Genomic DNA, 20,327 nt, shown 5'->3' with positions numbered 1-20,327 from the left:
CCCAGTGGCAGTAGCCTGGTCCCAGTGGCAGTAGCCTGGTCCCAGTGGCAGTAACCAGTAGCAGTAGCCTGGTCCCAGTGGCAGTAGCCTTGTCCCAGTGGCAGTAGCCTGGTCCCAGTGGCAGTAGCCTGGTCCCAGTGGCAGTAAACAGTAGCAGTAGCCTGGTCCCAGTGGCAGTAGCCTGGTCCCAGTGGCAGTAGCCTGGTCCCAGTGGCAGTAGCCTGGTCCCAGTGGCAGTAGCCTGGTTCCAGTGGCAGCAGCCTGGTCCCAGTGGCAGTAACCAGTGGCAGTAGCCTGGTCCCAGTGGCAGTAACCAGTGGCAGTAGCCTGGTCCCAGTGGCAGTAACCAGTGGCAGTAGCCTGGTCCCAGTGGCAGTAGCCTGTTCCCAGTGGCAGTAGCCTGGTCCCAGTGGCAGTAGCCTGGTCCCAGTGGCAGTAGCCTGGTCCCAGTAGCCTGGTCCCAGTGGCAGTAGCCTTGTCCCAGTGGCAGTAGCCTGGTCCCAGTGGCAGTAGCCTGGTCCCAGTGGCAGTAGCCTGGTCCCAGTGGCAGTAGCCTGGTTCCAGTGGCAGCAGCCTGGTCCCAGTGGCAGTAACCAGTGGCAGTAGCCTGGTCCCAGTGGCAGTAACCAGTGGCAGTAGCCTGGTCCCAGTGGCAGTAACCAGTGGCAGTAGCCTGGTCCCAGTGGCAGTAGCCTGTTCCCAGTGGCAGTAGCCTGGTCCCAGTGGCAGTAGCCTGGTCCCAGTGGCAGTAGCCTGGTCCCAGTGGCAGTAACCAGTGGCAGTAGCCTGGTCCCAGTGGCAGTAGCCTGGTCCCAGTGGCAGTAATCTGGTCCCAGTGGCAGTAGCCTGGTCCCAGTGGCAGTAGCCTGGTCCCAGTGGCAGTAGCCTGGTCCCAGTGGCAGTAGCCTGGTCCCAGTGGCAGTAGCCTGGTCCCAGATCTGTTGGTACTTTTGCCTGCTCCATTGTCATTGTCAAGCAAATCATGTTTCACATGAAAATTCCATAAGGAGTTGTCTAGAGACCAGAAACAGACTGGTACACAGGCTATATTAAAGAGACCAGAAACAGACTGGTACCCAGGCTATATTAAATAGACTAGAAACAGACTGGTACCCAGGCTATATTAAAGAGATCAGAAACAGACGGGCGCCCAGGCTATATTAAAGAGACCAGAAACAGACTGGTACCCAGGCTATATTAGACTAGAAACAGACTGGTACCCAGGCTATATTAAAGAGACCAGAAACAGACTGGTACCCAGGCTATATTAAAGAGACCAGAAACAGACTGGTACCCAGGCTATATTAAAGAGACCAGAAACAGACTGGTACCCAGGCTATATTAAAGAGACTAGAAACAGACTGGTACCCAGGCTATATTAAAGAGACTAGAAACAGACTGGTACCCAGGCTATATTAAAGAGACCAGAAACAGACTGGTACCCAGGCTATATTAAAGAGACTAGAAACAGACTGGTACCCAGGCTATATTAAAGAGACTAGAAACAGACTGGTACCCAGGCTATATTAAAGAGACTAGAAACAGACTGGTACCCAGGCTATATTAAAGAGACTAGAAACAGACTGGTACCCAGGCTATATTAAAGAGACTAGAAACAGACTGGTACCCAGGCTATATTAAAGAGACCAGAAACAGACTGGCACCCAGGCTATATTAAAGAGACCAGAAACAGACTGGTACCCAGGCTATATTAAAGAGACCAGAAACAGACTGGTACCCAGGCTATATTAAAGAGACTAGAAACAGACTGGTACCCAGACTAGGGGAAGCCAGGCCTGCTGGCCACATACTGCCTTCTGAAAACACCAGCCACTTTGTGTATTTTAACCCTAACACTAAATAAAGACCAAAACGCTGACGTCCATGACGTTCTAGCCATCCATCTTCAGTACAGCCGAGAGAGATGTTCTTCCTACTCTGATAGAACCGTAAGCTAAATCGAATCAATGCAAAAAAAGATGATTAAAAGTTAGACTCAGCGAGATGTAGCGAACTAATAGCACTGCAGATATTTAGATTGAGTGATGTAATACTTTTCTCTCAGAGTATCCAGGCATGTACACGGGTGCGCTTCACGTTGATACAATGTGGTGTCTACGGGGCCAAAGCAGCAGAGAAGTATAGCATTAGTTACAGAAATGTACCCTTTATGTGTTTATTTCTTGCATGCAACAGCATCTCGCTGAGTCTACCTTTAAGTCTCACTAGTGTCATGACGTTGGCCTGTGGGTAAGGTTTATGACCCCCCCATAAATACCTTTCTCCCTTCCCCTCTCTCTCTGACCCTACTGAAGGACTCTTGAATAGCCTTTGTTAGACATAGAGAGTCTGGGAACATCAAACAAGTTGGGGGAATGGAACCATATTTCGGTAATCCAACCAGTTGAAAATATCCGTTGGTTCTTAAAGAATATGATGTCAGATCAGTTGGCGTCTGAGACATTATGACTGATGACAGGACGACATAAACTGTATCTGAGAAAGTCTACACATTCTAGTTATCAGATTCACATGGAATTGTTGTGCAATTTAAATGTTTGATATTGAAACTGTTTGTTAGAAGATTAAATGTAATTTTAGCTTCCAAATGAGAGAATTGGGTTTTCATAAGGTTAGAGCCCTGCTCAATCAGTGGCCCGCCCCTGTGAAGAGACATGGGTTATAAACTATGAAACACACCCTTCTCTCCCTCCACTATATAAGCCCTTGACGAAAATGTAACCTCCTGTTCCGAGGACGATAGGACGACGGTCCATACGTTAAAAAGGACTAACATGTCAACTACAGAACTAAGCCAACCGCAGCGTGAGCTTTGGTTGTGAATGGTATGAACTTTGAACTCTTATTCACTTAAGAAGTGAGACCTCCTAGCCGTTGAGTTAGCAACAGCAGCTGTAAACGTTGGGCTAGGAAAGGACGGACGACGTATCCAGTCTAACACACAACGAAGATAATACAACGTATCCAATTTACCACCAGAGACATTTTTCCAAGGACAGGAAGATCTCTGTTGGCCAACACGGCCAGCATCTACGACCAACCTACCGAAGCGCAGCTCAGAGTAAATATTTATTGCATTTTTCTTTTCCAAATGGGCGGTAATTTAGAATGCATAAGATACTGTATTTACGAAAGCTTAGCTTCCCCCTTTGTTCCTCAGTCTTCCCGCTCTTTCATTCAAGCCCAACCCCCTCTCTTTGTATAACAAGCCATCATACAGGTTCCGTCCACCAGGGATGTTTTCTGTATGACATAATTTGCATTCTGTGTATATGTAATTCTGTGTGATTAGTTAGGTATTTAGTAAATAAATAATTAAACCCAATTTTGTATTGCTGATTCAACTTGTTAGCCAGGGTTCGTGAAGATAACCAAGAATTTACAACTTTCAGATGAGACTGAAATAAGGTGACGATTAATATTGACTGCTATTGATGTAAAATATTACTAGGTCTTTCAGAGTTTATTTGGAAGATAACAGCTCTATAAACACTCTTTCGTGGTGCCCCGACATTCTAGTTAATTACATTTACATGATTAGCTCAATCAGGTAATATTAATTACAGAGAAATGATTTTATAGAATAGCATGTCATATCACTTAATCCGGCATAGCCAAAGACACGCCACTAGGAAGAGAAAGACTAATGTGTAAACCAGGAAGCAGTGGATGAATGGAACCAGGAAGCAGTGGATGAATGGAACCAGGAAGCAGTGGATGAATGGAACCAGGAAGCGGTGGATGAATGGATCAGTGCAGTAAGGGGTTCCGAGTGGCTCAGTGCTAAAGGCGTCACTACAGACACCCTGGTTCAATTCCAGGCTCTATCACAACCGGCCGTGATTGGGAGTCCCATAGGGCGACGCACAATTGGCTCAGCGTTGTCCGGGTTTGGTCGGGGTAGGCTGTCATTGTAAATTACAATTGGTTCTTAACTGACTTGTCTAGTTAAATAAAAGGTTAAATAAAAAAAAAGGGGAGGAAAAATGATAGTAATCGCTGACTGCTGCTGTTTATAATTGATGAAGATGATGATGACTGTAAGCAGGCCCGTGGAGGGCCACCTGATGTCACATCCAATAAAGCGAATTATTATCCGTGAGAGAGACAGAATTGCGGAGAGAGAGAGATCATTACCTTTCTTCTCCAGGCGTTTCATGTCCATCAGTTTCTCCACTTTCTGTGGGTCCTGCAGCCAGAACTGCATGCGGACGAATGGCTCACGTCCCTTCAGACTGAGCTTGTGCCAGGGCTTGGGCCGAGCCAACAGGTCAGACACCGAGCCCTGGGTCAGACCCAGGATACTCTCCCCAAACAGACGCTGCCCTGGGGGGAGAGAGAGTAGAGAGAGAGGGGGTCAGGCTGAAGGACTGGATAGACTACCATGAATTGGGAGAGCTTGTATATGGAGATGAATCTAAAGTGAGATGGGGTGAAACTATAAGTGAACGACAAAGAGGAAAATATATTTAAAAAAAAACTGGAAATAGGTGAGGAGAGAGAATAAAGAAGGGAAGAGAGAGAGAAGAGGAAGGAGAAAACAGATAGAGACTGAAGGTATCGTAGAAGTCTGAGTCTCACCCAGGTTGTTATCAGTCAGCACCTCCTTGACCTTCTTGGTGAGGACGTATGTATCCAGCTCTGGAGACATGGCTATCGTCTCCTGGATGCTGAGGCCTGTGATGGGGCCAGGGAGGGGCAGGGGGGTACCGGGCTGGGACTCTCCCCCCGAGGGCTCACCAGATGGGGGCTCCAGAGACGGGGCCTGGGGGGCCAGAGGGTCCCGGTCCCCCCCTAAACCATTGAGTGACTCCTCAGCAGAGCTCAGTGGAGACTCTGGAGGAGGGCTGCAGCTGGCTGAGGTCTGGCTGGAAGTGCCCTCTGCTGGGGCAGGGCTGCAGCTGGCTGAGGTCTGGCTGGGAGTGGCCTCTGCTGGGGCAGGGCTGCAGCTGGCTGAGGTCTGGCTGGGAGTGCCCTCTGCTGGAGGAGAGAGAAAACGCAAGGCAGGAGCAGACAGTACAGTAGGTCAGTACGGTATGCATGCCAGTAGATACCCATAGACTTCCAGTCATTACGCTAAAACTCGTTAACATTGGTTCGTGAAATTACCTCATACTGGACACAGAGACAAAAATGGTATACATGAGTTCATCTGACTCTGGGAAAGTTGCCAAAATCCCAAAGTATCCCTTTAATTAAGTGTTTCTTAATCCTGCTCCTTGGGAACCAAAGGGGTGCACATTTGTGTTTTAGCCCTAGCACTTTCTAATGACGTGATGATGAGCTGAATAGTGGAATGAGGTGTAGTGCTAGGGCCCCCCTGTGAGTCCCCAGGACCAGGATTAATACACACTGAGAAGGAAACCTCTAGGGCCCCCTGTGAGTCCCCAGGACCAGGATTAATACACACTGAGAAGGAAACCTCTAGGGCCCCCCTGTGAGTCCCCAGGACCAGGATTAATACACACTGAGAAGGAAACCTCTAGGGCCCCCCTGTGAGTCCCCAGGACCAGGATTAATACACACTGAGAAGGAAACCTCTAGGGCCCCCCTGTGAGTCCCCAGGACCAGGATTAATACACACTGAGAAGGAAACCTCTAGGGCCCCCCTGTGAGTCCCCAGGACCAGGATTAATACACACTGAGAAGGAAACCTCTAGGGCCCCCCTGTGAGTCCCCAGGACCAGGATGAATAAACACAGAGAGCACACGGCAGTCAACAAGCCCGGTCAGAAGGAAACCTCTAGCCCCTCAGCGCCCTCACTGTTGGCAGGTCTGAGAGAGAGAACTCAATAGGGATTAACAGTATGGCTGAATCTCCTCTAAACTGATTGGAGGACCTTAACCAGTTCCTTCAGATCTGCAAACAAAAAGGGATGTATTCATAGGGTCTCTTTCTCCCTCCCATAGTCCCCTCCCTGTCTCAGTCCTGTTTTGCAGAAGGCTGGAACGGAGCAGTGATGGAGAGCTGTCAGTGTGGGTTATGTCCTCCTTGTGCCTAGAGAAAGCGACCCTGCTGCCATCTCCAAAACAGAGGCCTGACAACAGGGCTGGGGAGGGAGGGAAGGAAGGAAGGGGCGAGAGAGGGAGGGGGGAAGGGGTAACATAATGGTACTATAGCAACCCCCCACCTATCAACAGGGCTGGGGAGGGAGGGAGAGAGAGGGAGGGGGGAAGGGGTACCATAATGGTACTATAGCAACCCCCCACCTATCAACAGGGCTGGGGTGGAAAGGGAGAGAGAGGGAGGGGGGAAGGGGTAACATAATGGTACTATAGCAACCCCCCACCTATCAACAGGGCTGGGGTGGAAAGGGAGAGAGAGGGAGGGGGGAAGGGGTAACATAATGGTACTATAGCAACCCCCCACCTATCAACAGGGCTGGGGTGGAAAGGGAGAGAGAGGGAGGGGGGAAGGGGTAACATAATGGTACTATAGCAACCCCCCACCTATCAACAGGCTAAGACAGCGGTGTATGGAGCGAGATACCTGCCAAAAGGTTGAACGTACGTAATTGTTAGGATCGTAAAATAATCCATACGTAATTGTTAGGATCGTAAGAAAATCCCTTCGTAATTGTTAGGATCGTAAGATAATCCATACGGAATTGTTAGGATCGTAAGAAAATCCATACGGAATTGTTAGGATCGTAAGAAAATCCATACGGAATTGTTAGGATCGTAAGAAAATCCCTTCGTAATTGTTAGGATCGTAAAATAATCCATACGGAATTGTTAGGATCGTAAGAAAATCCATAGGTAATTGTTAGGATCGTAAGAAAATCCATACGGAATTGTTAGGATCGTAAGAAAATCCACAGGTAATTGTTAGGATCGTAAGAAAATCCATAGGTAATTGTTAGGATCGTAAGAAAATCCATAGGTAATTGTTAGGATCGTAAAATAATCCATAGGTAATTGTTAGGATCGTAAAATAATCCATAGGTAATTGTTAGGATCGTAAGATAATCCATAGGTAATTGTTAGGATCATAAAATAATCCATAGGTAATTGTTAGGATCGTAAAATAATCCATAGGTAATTGTTAGGATCGTAAGATAATCCATAGGTAATTGTTAGGATCGTAAAATAATCCATAGGTAATTGTTAGGATCGTAAAATAATCCATAGGTAATTGTTAGGATCGTAAAATAATCCATAGGTAATTGTTAGGATCGTAAGATAATCCATAGGTAATTGTTAGGATCGTAAGATAATCCATAGGTAATTGTTAGGATCGTAAGATAATTCATAGGTAATTGTTAGGATCGTAAGATAATCCATAGGTAATTGTTAGGATCGTAAGAAAAGCCATGCGTGAAACGTACAATTTCACCTGTGAACATACAAAACGCCATGTTCAATTATAGAGTAACATTTTAGGCTTGAACAAATCTTGTGTTGCATGTCTGACGTACAATAACACCCTTTAGAGACGTACCCCAAGCGGCCTGTGAGGAGCGCTACGTGAACAAGCATAACAGAATAAAACCAGAAGTCAGGGAAACCGGAAAGAGGTATCCTCATGGACTCCCGAGTGACGGCGTGGTCTAAGGCACCGCATCTCAGTGCTAAAGGTGTCACTACAGTCCCTGGTTCGATTCCAGGCTGTATCACATCCGGACGTGATTGGGAGTCCCATAGGGCGGCACACAATTGGCCCAGCGTCGACCGTAAATTGTAAATAAGAATTTGTTCTTAACCGACTTGCCTAGTTAAATAAAGGTTCAATTATAAATGTTTCCAAGTTAAAAGTCTCCATTTTCTATTACTCCTCAGTTGAGTTGGGCACTGGGCTCTGTCTGCAATCATAACCAGTAGTATCTACCAGGAATAATGAATCATAACCAGTAGTATCTACCAGGAATAATGAATCAGAACCAGTAGTATCTACCAGGAATAATGAATCAGAACCAGTAGTATCTACCAGGAATAATGAATCATAACCAGTAGTATCTACCAGGAATAATGAATGAGAATCAGTAGTATCTACCAGGAATAATGAATCATAACCAGTAGTATCTACCAGGAATAATGAATTAATATGAATTTAAAAAAATTTGACATGATTTATACGAATCGGGTCATGAACATATGGACAGTGAAATGAACAAGGTAGAGGTTAAACGTAGGCTAAGTCTGGCATAAGCTTATTCCCACACTTTACAATAACTCTCTTGCGGTGGTCTTACAGGCTGACTACACCGCTCACGCAACGCGAGTGTTGCAAAATAAATTTAGAAATCTATGTTATTCAATTATTGCACCCACACTGCTCATGCGCGTCAACAGGCGTCTGCATTGCCAAGGGCTAAAATAGAAATCAGTTCTATTTCTGACGCAGATCGCGCTGCAAGTCCTGCCTCTCCCATCTCCTCATTGGTTTATAGAAGCAGGTACCCACGTGCCATCTCCTCATTGGTTATACCCACGTGGGTGACTGAAAGACGAACGAGGTCAGTGGCGGTAATGCACCTAATTTAAGACAGTTGCCAATCGCAATATAAAGTCAAGAGAAGAAAAAGGTCTGGAAGGAAGAGAGATGACTTGAAAAGATTTATTTGGTTGACCGTTTTATGTGTGGATTAATTGTCGGAGTAGAGGACCTTGTGCATTTCAGGTAAAATAACAACTCAATGTTTATATCCCAGGACAAATTAGCTAGCAACAGCAAGCTATCTAAATAGGTGCAAGCTAACTAGCTAAATTGCCATAAATGTTTAATGCTTTTTGACCTGTCCCCAAATTAATACAATTGGTTCAGAGATTGTTTTGATATTTGAACCTGTGTGTCGTGATCGTGTTTTGTGTAGGGGGACAAAATAAATGTATGCACGATGGCGCACGCGCGCAGCTGGTTTGGGTTCCGTGTTCGGTAGTCTCCGTATAGGGTATTCCTTCCATCGCGACACTGCTGCACAGATAAAGAGCTTGCAGCACCACGCGCCTTCAGAAAAGAACCCCTCAGCCCCAGATGCCCTTCTGGAGGGATTCAGCCATAGAGTCTAATGTAGGACTATTTACCTACAGTGGCTTGCGAAAGTATTCACAACCTTGGCATTTTCCCTATTTTGTTGCCTTTACAACCTGGAATTAAAATTGATTTTTGTGGGGTTTGTATCATTTGATTTACACAACATGCCTACCACTTTTCACCCCAAAAAGTCAATACTTTGTAGAGCCACCTTTTGCAGCAATTACAGCTGCAAGTCTCTTGGGGTATGTCTCGATAAGCTTGGCACATCTAGCCACTGGGATTTTTGCCCATTCTTCAAGGCAAAACTGTTCCAGCTCCTTCAAGTTGGATGGGTTCCGCTGGTGTACAGCAATCTTTAAATCATACCACAGATTCTCAATTGGATTGAGGTCTGGGCTTTGACTAGGCAATTCCAAGACATTTAAACGTTTCCCCTTAAACCACCCGAGTGTGGTGGTCTGTGAGGTTTGGTGGGCGGCCCTCTCCTGGCAGGTTTGTTGTGGTGCCATATTCTTTAAAAATTGTAATAATGGATTTAAGGGTCCTCCGTGGGATGTTCAAAGTTTCTGATAATATTTTTATAACCCAACCCTGATCTGTACTTCTCCACAAATCTGTCCCTGACCCTTTTGGAGAGCTCCTTGGTCTTCATGGTGCTGCTTGCTTAGTGGTGTTGCAGACTCTGGGGCCTTTCAGAACAGGTGTGTATATACTGAGATCATGTGACACTTAAATAAAGTGCACCTGTGTGCAATGTAACTAATTATGTGACTTCTGAAGGTAATTGGCTGCACCAGATCTTATTTAGGGGCTTCATAGCAAAGGGGGTGAATACATATGTAGCAACCAATTTTCAGTTTGTAATTCTTTTGAAACAAGTTCATTTTTTAAATTTCACTTCACCAATTTGGACTATTTTGTGTATGTCCATTACATGACATCCAAATAAAAATCAATTTAAATTACAGGTTGTAACGCAACAAAATAGGAAAAACACCAAGGAGGATGAATACTTTTGCAAGGCACTGTACTAGTCAAATAAAGTGCAGAGCATACATGATGAGTGTAACTCGTCCTTCATTCAGTTCAGTCAGTCACTATGTCATCCATTCTGTCATTTGTCTGAGTTGGAATAGGAACTAAATCAAAGAGAATAGAACAGTCTTATCTATTTGTTTATTGAAATCCGTGTGTGTACGAAATTATCACAATTCTCTGTAGTTATCGGCAGCCATCTCCCTCCAGAGCAGTGCTCTCACCCAGGGCTGTGTGTGTGTGGAGCTGCATATGAGCCAGCAGTGTAATTCTGTTCATTTATAGCTCAGCAGCTGACTGTAAGTTGAGGTGGGCCTAATTGAGAGATAATCGTCAGCCATACGTCAGTCAGTTGTTTGTCAACACACACACACACACACACACACACACACACACACACACACACACACACACACACACACACACACACCATTACCTTGGTTGTGAGCAGGCTTGATGTGTGTGTTCTGGCTCAGGTCACCGTTCAGCCACAGCTGCATACGCAGGCCTCTGGAGGTCATCTTGCTCCAAGGTTTCTGCCGAGACCCCACGCCGTCACACATACTTCCCAGGGAAAGAGCCTAACACACACACACAATAAAACAGCAGTCACTCATACACGTTATGGAATGGCTAAACAGATACATAGACATAAGCACACACACAGTAACTAGGTTACGTATATAATGAATTGTGTTGAGCTCAAAGCTGAGTGATTACTTCAGAGCTGGGTTGATTTAAATGAGGTATGTGAGACACTAACAGACGGAATGGGAGTCTGGATGGCTGTGATAACTGTGGAGACATTCCAGAACCCCGTCCCCTCTCTTCAGTCACAGTGTTCTCACCGAGGTGTGTTAATTCTGACTGTGGTGCTCACCTCTTTAGAGTCCTCCTGGGTGCGGTTCTCCTCTCCCCCCAGTGTGGGTGTAACTCTGCGGGAGTCTGGGTTCATGTTGCTCCACCACTGCTCCCTCCACTGCCCTCCTCCAGGCCGGGCAGACCCCTCAGAGCTCCGACCCAGCCTGGGCACCCCGTCAGCCAGGCCGTCTGGCACTGACACTCCCCTGTCCTCCCTCTTCACACTGGAGCTGAAGTCCAGGGCTGTTGAGGGCGAGGAGGGGGAGACTGGGAGGGCGGTGGGGGTGTTCTTCAGGGAGAGAGCCAGAGGGGTGTAGGCAGGGAAGGAGGCAGCCAGATGGGAGACCAGTAAGTCCCTCTGGGAGTGAGAGGATGAAGTGGAGGAGGAGGCTTTGAGGCTGGGTTCCACAGCAGCCTGTTGGGCCTGCATCTCTCTTCGAGCTTGTTCTAGGATGGAGCGGATGGCCTCGTCCGAACCACCTCCTCCTCCTCCTCCTCTCAGCCCCCCACCAGGAGAAGGACCATGGGAGAAGTCTGCTGGAGGGAGAAAGGAGATAACGGATATCAGAGACTCTCTTTCTCTTTCACACACACGCACATACACAAAATTCGGAGTAAGTTAATTGTCTAAGAAGTTAGTATCCTCCAGTAATGTATTTGAATAAGAAACACCACTATACAGTGAATTTGGAAAGTATTCAGACCCCTTCAATTGTTACGTTACAACCTTATTCTAAAATCTATTAAATAGTTTTTTCCCCCATATTTATGCACAATACCCCATAATGACAAAGCAGAAACAGGTTTTTAGAAATTTTTGCAAATGTAGAAAAATAAAAAAATACAACTGAACTATCACATTTACATAAGTATTCAGACCCTTTACTCAGTACTTTGTTGAAGCACCTTTGGCAGCAATTACAGCATCGATTATTTTGGGTATGACGCTACAAGCTTGGAACACCTCTGCAGATCCTCTCAAGCTCTGTCAGGTTGGAAGGGGAGCGTTGTTGCATAGCTATTTTCAGGTCTCTCCAGAGATGTTCGATCGGGTTCAAGTCCGGGCTCTGGCTGGGACACTCAAAGACATTAAGAGACTTGTCCCGAAGCCACTCCTAGGTTGTCTTGGCTGTGTGCTCAGGGTCATTGTCCTAATGGAAGGTGAACCTTCGCCCCCAGTCTGAGGTCCTGAGCGCCCTGGAGCAGGTTTTCATCAAGGATCTCTGTACTTTACTCCGTTCATCTTTCCCTCGATCCTGACTAGTCTCCCAGTACCTGCCGCTGAAAAACATCCCTACTGCATGATGCTGCCATCACTGTGGAGATGGTGTTCTCGGGGTGATGAGAGGTGTTGTGTTTGCGCCAGACATTTTCCTTGATGGCCAAAAAGCCCAGAGTACCTTCCATATGTTTGGGGAGTCTCCCACATGCCTTTTGGCGAACACCAAACGTGTTTGGCTCTTATTTATTTTTTTAAGCAATGGCTTTTTTCTGGCCACTCTTCTGTAAAGCCCAGCAGGGATGGTGCCAGGTTTCCTCCAGACGTGACACTTGGTATTCAGGCCAAAGAGTTCAATCTTGGTTTCATCAGACCAGAGAATCTTGTCTCTCACAGTCTGAGAGTACCTTAGGTGCCTTTTGGCAAACTCCAAGCAGGTTTTCGTGCTTTTTACTGAGGAGTTTCTGCCGTCTGGCCCCTCTACCATAGAGCCCTGGTTGGTGGAGTGCTGCAGAGATGGTTGTCCTTCTGCAACGTTCTCCCATCTCAACAGAGGAACTCTGGAGCTCTGTCAGAGTGACCATCAGGTTTTTGTTCACCTCCCTGACCAAGGCCCCTCTCCCCGATTGCTCAGTTTGGCCAAGCGGCCAGCTCTAAGAAGAGTCTTGGTGGTTCCAAACTTCTTCCATTTAAGAATGATGGAGGCCACTATGTACTTGGGGACCTTCAATGCTGCAGAAATGTTTTGGTACCCTTCCCCAGATCTGTGCCTCGACAAAATCCTGTCTCGGAGCTCTACGGACAATTCCTTCATCACCATGGCTTGGTTTCTGTTCTGATATGCACTGTCAACTGGGAGAGCTTATATAGACAGGTGTGTGCCTTTCCAAATCATGTCCAATCAAATGAATTTACCACAGGTGGACTCCAATCAAGTTGTAGAAACATCTCTATTACGATCAATGGAAACAGAATGTAGCTGAGCTCAATTTCGAGTCTCATAGCAAAGGTTCTGAATGCTTATGAAAATAATGTATTTTTGTTTTTATTACATTTGCAAAAATCTATAAAAAACAGTTTATGCTTTGTCATTATGGGGAATTTGCGTAGTTTGATGATTAAAAAAAAACATTTTAGAATAACGCTGTAACATATCAAAATTAGGAAAAAGGGAAGTGGTCTGAATACTTTCAGAATGCACTGGAAAATTTACTGTCATCCTATTCCACCAGTCATCTAGGGACAACTGTCATCCTATTCCACCAGTCATCTAGGGACAACTGTCATCCTATTCCACCAGTCATCTAGGGACAACTGTCATCCTATTCCACCAGTCATCTAGGGACAACTGTCATCCTATTCCACCAGTCATCTAGGGACACCTGTCATCCTATTCCACCAGTCATGTAGGGACAACTGTCATCCTATTCCACCAGTCATCTAGGGACAACTGTCATCCTATTCCACCAGTCATCTAGGGACAACTGTCATCCTATTCCACCAGTCATCTAGGGACAACCGGCATCCTATTCCACCAGTCATCTAGGGACAACCGTCATCCTATTCTACCAGTCATCTAGGGACAACTGTCCTCCTATTCCACCAGTCATCTAGGGACAACCGTCCTCCTATTCCACCAGTCATCTAGGGACAACCGTCATCCTATTCCACCAGTCATCTAGGGACAACTGTCCTCCTATTCCACCAGTCATCTAGGGACAACCGTCATCCTATTCCACCAGTCATCTAGGGACAACCGTCATCCTATTCCACCAGTCATCTAGGAACAACCGTCATCCTATTCCACCAGAGTGGGCACAACTGTCATCCTATTCCATCAGTCATCTAGGGACAACTGGCATCCTATTCCATCAGTCATCTAGGGACAACAGTCATCCTATTCCACCAGTCATCTAGGGACAACCGTCATCCTATTCCACCAGTCATCTAGGGACAACCGTCATCCTATTCCACCAGTCATCTAGGGACAACCGTCATCCTATTCCACCAGTCATCTAGGGACAACCGTCATCCTATTCCACCAGTCGTCATCTAGGGACAACTGTCATCCTATTCCACCAGTCGTCATCTAGGGACAACTGTCATCCTATTCCACCAGTCGTCATCTAGGGACAACTGTCATCCTATTCCACCAGTCATCTAGGGACAACCGTCATCCTATTCCACCAGTCATCTAGGAACAACCGTCATCCTATTCCACCAGAGTGGGCACAACTGTCATCCTATTCCATCAGTCATCTAGGGACAACTGTCATCCTATTCCATCAGTCATCTAGGGACAACAGTCATCCTATTCCACCAGTCATCTAGGGACAACCGTCATCCTATTCCACCAGTCATCTAGGGACAACCGTCATCCTATTCCACCAGTCATCTAGGGACAACCGTCATCCTATTCCACCAGTCGTCATCTAGGGACAACTGTCATCCTATTCCACCAGTCGTCATCTAGGGACAACTGTCATCCTATTCCACCAGTCGTCATCTAGGGACAACTGTCATCCTATTCCACCAGTCGTCATCTAGGGACAACTGTCATCCTATTCCACCAGTCGTCATCTAGGGACAACTGTCATCCTATTCCACCAGTCATCTAGGGACAACCGTCATCCTATTCCACCAGTCATCTAGGGACAACTGTCATCCTATTCCACCAGTCGTCATCTAGGGACAACCGTCATCCTATTCCATCAGTCATCTAGGGACAACCGTCATCCTATTCCACCAGTCATCTAGGGACAACCGTCATCCTATTCCACCAGTCATCTAGGGACAACCGTCATCCTATTCCACCAGTCATCTAGGGACAACTGTCCTCCTATTCCACCAGTCATCTAGGGACAACTGTCTTCCTATTCCACCAGTCATCTAGGGACAACCGTCCTCCTATTCCACCAGTCATCTAGGGACAACCGTCATCCTATTCCACCAGTCATCTAGGGACAACCGTCATCCTATTCCACCAGTCATCTAGGGACAACCGTCATCCTATTCCACCAGTCATCTGGGGACAACCGTCATCCTATTCCACCAGTCATCTGGGGACAACTGTCATCCTATTCCACCAGTCATCTAGGGACAACTGTCATCCTATTCCACCAGTCATCTAGGGACAACTGTCATCCTATTCCACCAGTCATCTAGGGACAACTGTCATCCTATTCCACCAGTCATCTAGGGACAACCGTCATCCTATTCCATCAGTCATCTAGGGACAACCGTCATCCTATTCCATCAGTCATCTAGGGACAACTGTCCTCCTATTCCACCAGTCATCTAGGGACAACTGTCATCCTATTCCACCAGTCATCTAGGGACAACTGTCCTCCTATTCCACCAGAGTGGGCACAACTGTCCTCCTATTCCACCAGAGTGGGCACAACTGTCCTCCTATTCCACCAGAGTGGGCACAACTGTCCTCCTATTCCACCAGAGTGGGCACAACTGTCCTCCTATTCCACCAGAGTGGGCACAACTGTCCTCCTATTCCACCAGAGTGGGCACAACTGTCCTCCTATTCCACCAGAGTGGGCACAACTGTCCTCCTATTCCATCAGTCATCTAGGGACAAGCGTCATCCTATTCCACCAGAGTGCAGAGAGGAGGACACTCACCAGATTTCTGCACATGCAGCTCTCTCTTGGCCTGCTCCAGGATAGACTTGATGGCGTCGTCTGAACCACACTCCGGAGTACGGATACGTGTGGTGATGTTACCTGGACAGGGGGAGAGAGGAGGACAGGGGGAGAGAGGAGGACAGGGGGAGAGAGCAGGACAGGGGGAGAGAGGAGGACAGGGGGAGAGAGGAGGACAGGGGGAGAGAGGAGGACAGGGGGAGAGAGGAGGACAGGGGGAGAGAGGAGGACAGGGGGAGAGAGGAGGACAGGGGGAAAGAGGAGGACATACCACCAATTCAAAGTTAACTTCAAACAGGTACTGTTTACAAAGATACAGTATTATAGCTAATCAACAAAGACACTGCAGACAGACACAGTAGTTACAGCAGTTAAAGTAGGTAGTATGTAGGGTAGTTACAGTAGGTGGAGTAGCATAGGGTAGTTACAGTAGGTATTAGATAGTAGTTACTTAAATTACAGTAAGTACAGTAGGTAGAGTAGTTCGTAGGTACAGTAGTTACTGTAGGTAGAGTAGTTACAGTAAGTAGAGTAGCATAGAGTAGTTACAGTAGGTATTAGATAGTAGTTACTTAAATTACAGTAGGTACAGTAGGTGCAGTAGTTACAGTAGGTGGAGTAGTTACAGTAGGTGGAGTAGTTACAGCAGGTGGAGTAGTTACAGCAGGTACAGCAAGTCGACTAGTTAGTAGTTACAGTAGGTAGAGTAGTTACAGTAGGTAGAGTAGTTACAGTAGGTAGAGTAGTTACAGTAGGTAGAGTAGTTACAGTAGGTACAGCAGGTACAGTAGGTACAGTAGGTGGAGTAGTTACAGCAGGTAGAGTAGTTACAGCAGGTAGAGTAGTTACAGCAGGTACAGTAAGTCGACTAGTTAGTAGTTACAGTAGGTGGAGTAGTTACAGTAGTTACAGTAGGTAGAGTAGTTACAGTAGGTAGAGTAGTTACAGCAGGTAGAGTAGTTACAGTAGGTACAGTAGGTAGAGTAGGTGGAGTAGGTATAGTAGTTACAGTAGTTAGAGTAGTTACAGTAGGTGGAGTAGTTACAGTAGGTAGAGTAGTTACAGCAGGTACAGTAAATCGACTAGTTAGTAGTTACAGTAGGTAGAGTAGTTACAGTAGGTAGAGTAGTTACAGCAGGTACAGTAAGTCGACTAGTTAGTAGTTACAGTAGGTAGAGTAGTTACAGCAGGTAGAGTAGTTACAGTAGGTAGACTAGTTACAGAAGGTAGAGTAGTTACAGTAGGTAGAGTAGTTACAGTAGGTGGAGTAGTTACAGTAGGTAGAGTAGTTACAGCAGGTACAGTAAGTCGACTAGTTAGTAGTTACAGTAGGTAGAGTAGTTACAGCAGGTAGAGTAGTTACAGTAGGTAGACTAGTTACAGAAGGTAGAGTAGTTACAGTAGGTACAGTAAGTTGAGTAGTTAGTAGGTACAGTAAGCAGAGTAGTTACAGTAGGTAGATTGTACCTACTAACTACTGTAGACTGTTCCTACTAACTACTGTAGACTGTCTACAGTAGTTAGTCGGCACAGTAAGAGCAGTCAGTAGGTACAGTAACAGTACGTACAGTAACAGTACGTACAGTAGGTACAGTAGTTAGTAGGTACAGTAGTTAGTTACAGTAGGTACAGTAGTTAGTAGGTACAGTAGTTAGTTACAGTAGGTACAGTAGTTAGTAGGTACAGTAGTTAGTTACAGTAGGTACAGTAGTTAGTTACAGCAGGTACAGTAGTTAGTTACAGCAAGTACAGTAGGGACAGTCGATAGTAGGTACAGTAGTTAGTTACAGTAGGTACAGTAGTTAGTTACAGTAGGTACAGTAGTTAGTTACAGTAGGTACAGTAGTTAGTTACAGTAGGTACAGTAGTTAGTAGGTCCAGTAACAGTAATTAGTAGGTACAGTAGTTAGTAGGTACAGTAGTTAGTAGGTACAGCAGTTAGTAGGTACAGTAGGTAGAGTAGTTAGTAGGTACAGTAGTTAGTAGGTAGAGTAGTTAGTAGGTAGAGTAGTTAGTAGGTACAGAAGGTAGAGTAGTTAGGTACAGTAGTTAGTAGGTACAGTAGGTACAGTAGTTAGTAGGTACAGTAGTTAGTAGGTACAGTAGGTACAGTAGTTAGTAGGTACAGTAGTTAGTAGGTACAGTAGGTACAGTAGTTAGTAGGTACAGTAGTTAGTAGGTACAGTAGGTACTAAATACAGTAGGTAGTCGGTACAGTAGTTAGTAGGTACAGTAGGTACTAAATACAGTAGGTACAGTAGTTAGTCGGTACAGTAGTTAGTCGGTACAGTAGTTAGTCGGTACAGTAGTCACAGTAGTCAGTAGATACAGTAGTTAGTAGGTACAGTAGTTAGTAGGTACAGTAGTCAGTAGATACAGTAACAGTAGATACAGTAGTTAGTAGGTACAGTAGTCAGTAGGTACAGTAGTCAGTAGATACAGTAGTCAGTAGATACAGTAACAGTAGGTACAGTAGTTAGTAGGTACAGTAGTTAGTCGGTACAGTAGGTACAGTAGTCAGTAGATACAGTAGTCAGTAGATACAGTAACAGTAGATACAGTAGTTAGTAGATACAGTAGTTAGTAGATACAGTTGTTAGTAGGTACAGTAGGTACTAAATACAGTAGGTACAGTAGTTAGTCGGTACAGTAGTTAGTCGGTACAGTAGTTAGTCGGTACAGTAGTTAGTAGGTACAGTAGTTAGTCGGTACAGTAGGTACAGTAGTTAGTAGGTACAGTAGGTACAGTAGTTAGTAGGTACAGTAGTTAGTCGGTACAGTAGGTACAGTAGTTAGTAGGTACAGTAGTTACTAAATACAGTAGTTAGTAGGTACAGTCGGTACAGTAGTTAGTAGGTACAGTAGTTAGTAGGTACAGTAGTTACTAGGCACAGTAGTTACTAGGTACAGTAGTTAGTAGGTACAGTAGTTAGTAGGTACAGTAGTTACTAAATACAGTAGTTAGTAGGTACAGTAGTCAGTAGGTACAGTAGTCAGTAGGTACAGTAGTTAGTAGGTACAGTAATTACTAAATACAGTAGGTAGTCGGTACAATAGGTACAGTAGTTTGTAAGTACACTACTGAGAAGCTTCAATCAGTACTGTGACTGACAAGAGGCAGGCAGACGGACACAGACAGAGACAGACAGACAGGGGTCACTCAACAGCTGCCCCCCCCCCGGTAAATAGGCCTGCTGGCTACGGGGCAACAAAGAGGCAAAGAGAGGGGTCAACCAGAACAGTGGGTTGATCTGGAAATAATGAAACCATTTTGGGGGGGTTTATTCTTGCCAAAAGCCATGCTCAAACCACCATGGTTAAAACACAAAGGAAAGTGAAGGTCGGGGTGTGAGAGTAACTCACATACTTCCCTTTGACATTGAGACGCTGTATTTAATCGTTTTTTTTGTTCACGTCAAACTATGACTGACAACCAAACAGACACATTGTGTTCACTGGTTAGCAGCACTCCCCACTGAAACCCACTGTCAGCTCATTAACTCTACATTAACACTGTGGAACAGCTGTGAGAGCGGCTTCTGTGTGACTATTTCTATTGCTACATCCTTTAACGCCTCACACACTGCCAGGCCAGTATGAGCCAGTATGAGTGTGGAGAGGGAGGTGGGGAGCGGGGTTACGAGTATGACGGTTACATGCACATCTCATCCAACCCCACAAGGACAGAAACAGAAGTGTGTGTGTGTGTGTGTGTGTGTGGGGGACAGACCTGTCCGCGAGGCTTGGTCAGAGCTGGCTCTCTGCTTCGGTACGTCCTGTAATGCGTGGCTAAGGGGCTGGCCTGGGCTCTCTGTCAAAAACAACAACACATGTTGCTCCAACTTCACGCCAACTTCCTGCTTCAATGTGCACCTGTATTTCATTTCTCTGTTGTGTGTCAATAGAACACGTTCCACAAAATGACAATACACACAGCTACTGAACTGTACGACAGGGTGAACATAGGACAAGTGGTTACATCTCAGAGTCAACAAGGACATTCAACTGAGGACTGACAGCTTAAACAAAGGGTTAAGATCGCTAACCCCAGGTCTGCCTGTCCACTCCCTGACAACACAGAGCAGAGGTAAAATGCTCGGATGCGGAAAGAAAAGCAGGCATGGCCTGATCGAACGTGACTGTGGTAAACCGTAGCCCTGTCCTACTCTTAGTCAATACTATCGACGTGTGAAAGGTTTCAGTATTGATCATGGATTGTGAAGGGAGGCCTATCTGGTTGACTAAAGCAACAGACCCTCACTGATGGAACAACTGGTGGCCCATATTAACAGAGGAAATGTTGGAACAGGCAGGCAGACAGACAGACTGACTGACAGACAGGCAGGAAGACAGACAGGCAGGAAGACAGACAGACAGACAGACAGACAGACAGACAGACAGACAGACAGACAGACAGACAGACAGACAGACAGACAGGAAGGAAGACAGGCAGGAAGACAGACAGACTGACTGACAGACAGGCAGGAAGACAGACAGACTGACAGACAGGCAGGAAGACAGACAGACAGGCAGGAAGACAGGCAGGAAGACAGGCAGG

At 46.0% G+C, this 20,327-nt stretch overlaps 1 protein-coding gene across 6 annotated transcripts in view; it reads right to left on the bottom strand.

The window, feature by feature from the left end:
- The window catches only part of LOC106581515 (protein CASP), a 181,715-nt gene that overhangs the window by 41,913 nt on the left and 119,475 nt on the right, over nt 1-20,327 (bottom strand). The window contains exons 16-21 of one of the 6 annotated variants that reach the window (XM_045704070.2): nt 19,500-19,580; nt 15,749-15,850; nt 10,914-11,431; nt 10,470-10,614; nt 4,603-5,001; nt 4,159-4,347 (exon numbers count right to left, since the gene is read on the bottom strand). The exons of 1 other annotated variant lie outside the window; for it this stretch is intronic. In XM_045704070.2, the coding sequence (XP_045560026.1) occupies nt 4,159-4,347; nt 4,603-5,001; nt 10,470-10,614; nt 10,914-11,431; nt 15,749-15,850; nt 19,500-19,580 (1,434 nt within the window). The remainder of the gene's footprint in view (nt 1-4,158; nt 4,348-4,602; nt 5,002-10,469; nt 10,615-10,913; nt 11,432-15,748; nt 15,851-19,499; nt 19,581-20,327) is intronic. 4 more of the 6 variants (XM_045704072.2, XM_045704071.2, XM_045704073.2 and 1 more) reach the window with 4 other exon arrangements.

Source organism: Salmo salar, chromosome 20 (assembly GCF_965601325.2).
Source record: "Salmo salar chromosome 20, fSalSal1, whole genome shotgun sequence".
NCBI classification, from domain to species: domain Eukaryota; kingdom Metazoa; phylum Chordata; class Actinopteri; order Salmoniformes; family Salmonidae; genus Salmo; species Salmo salar.
This window is presented reverse-complemented; position numbering and strand designations above follow the sequence as displayed.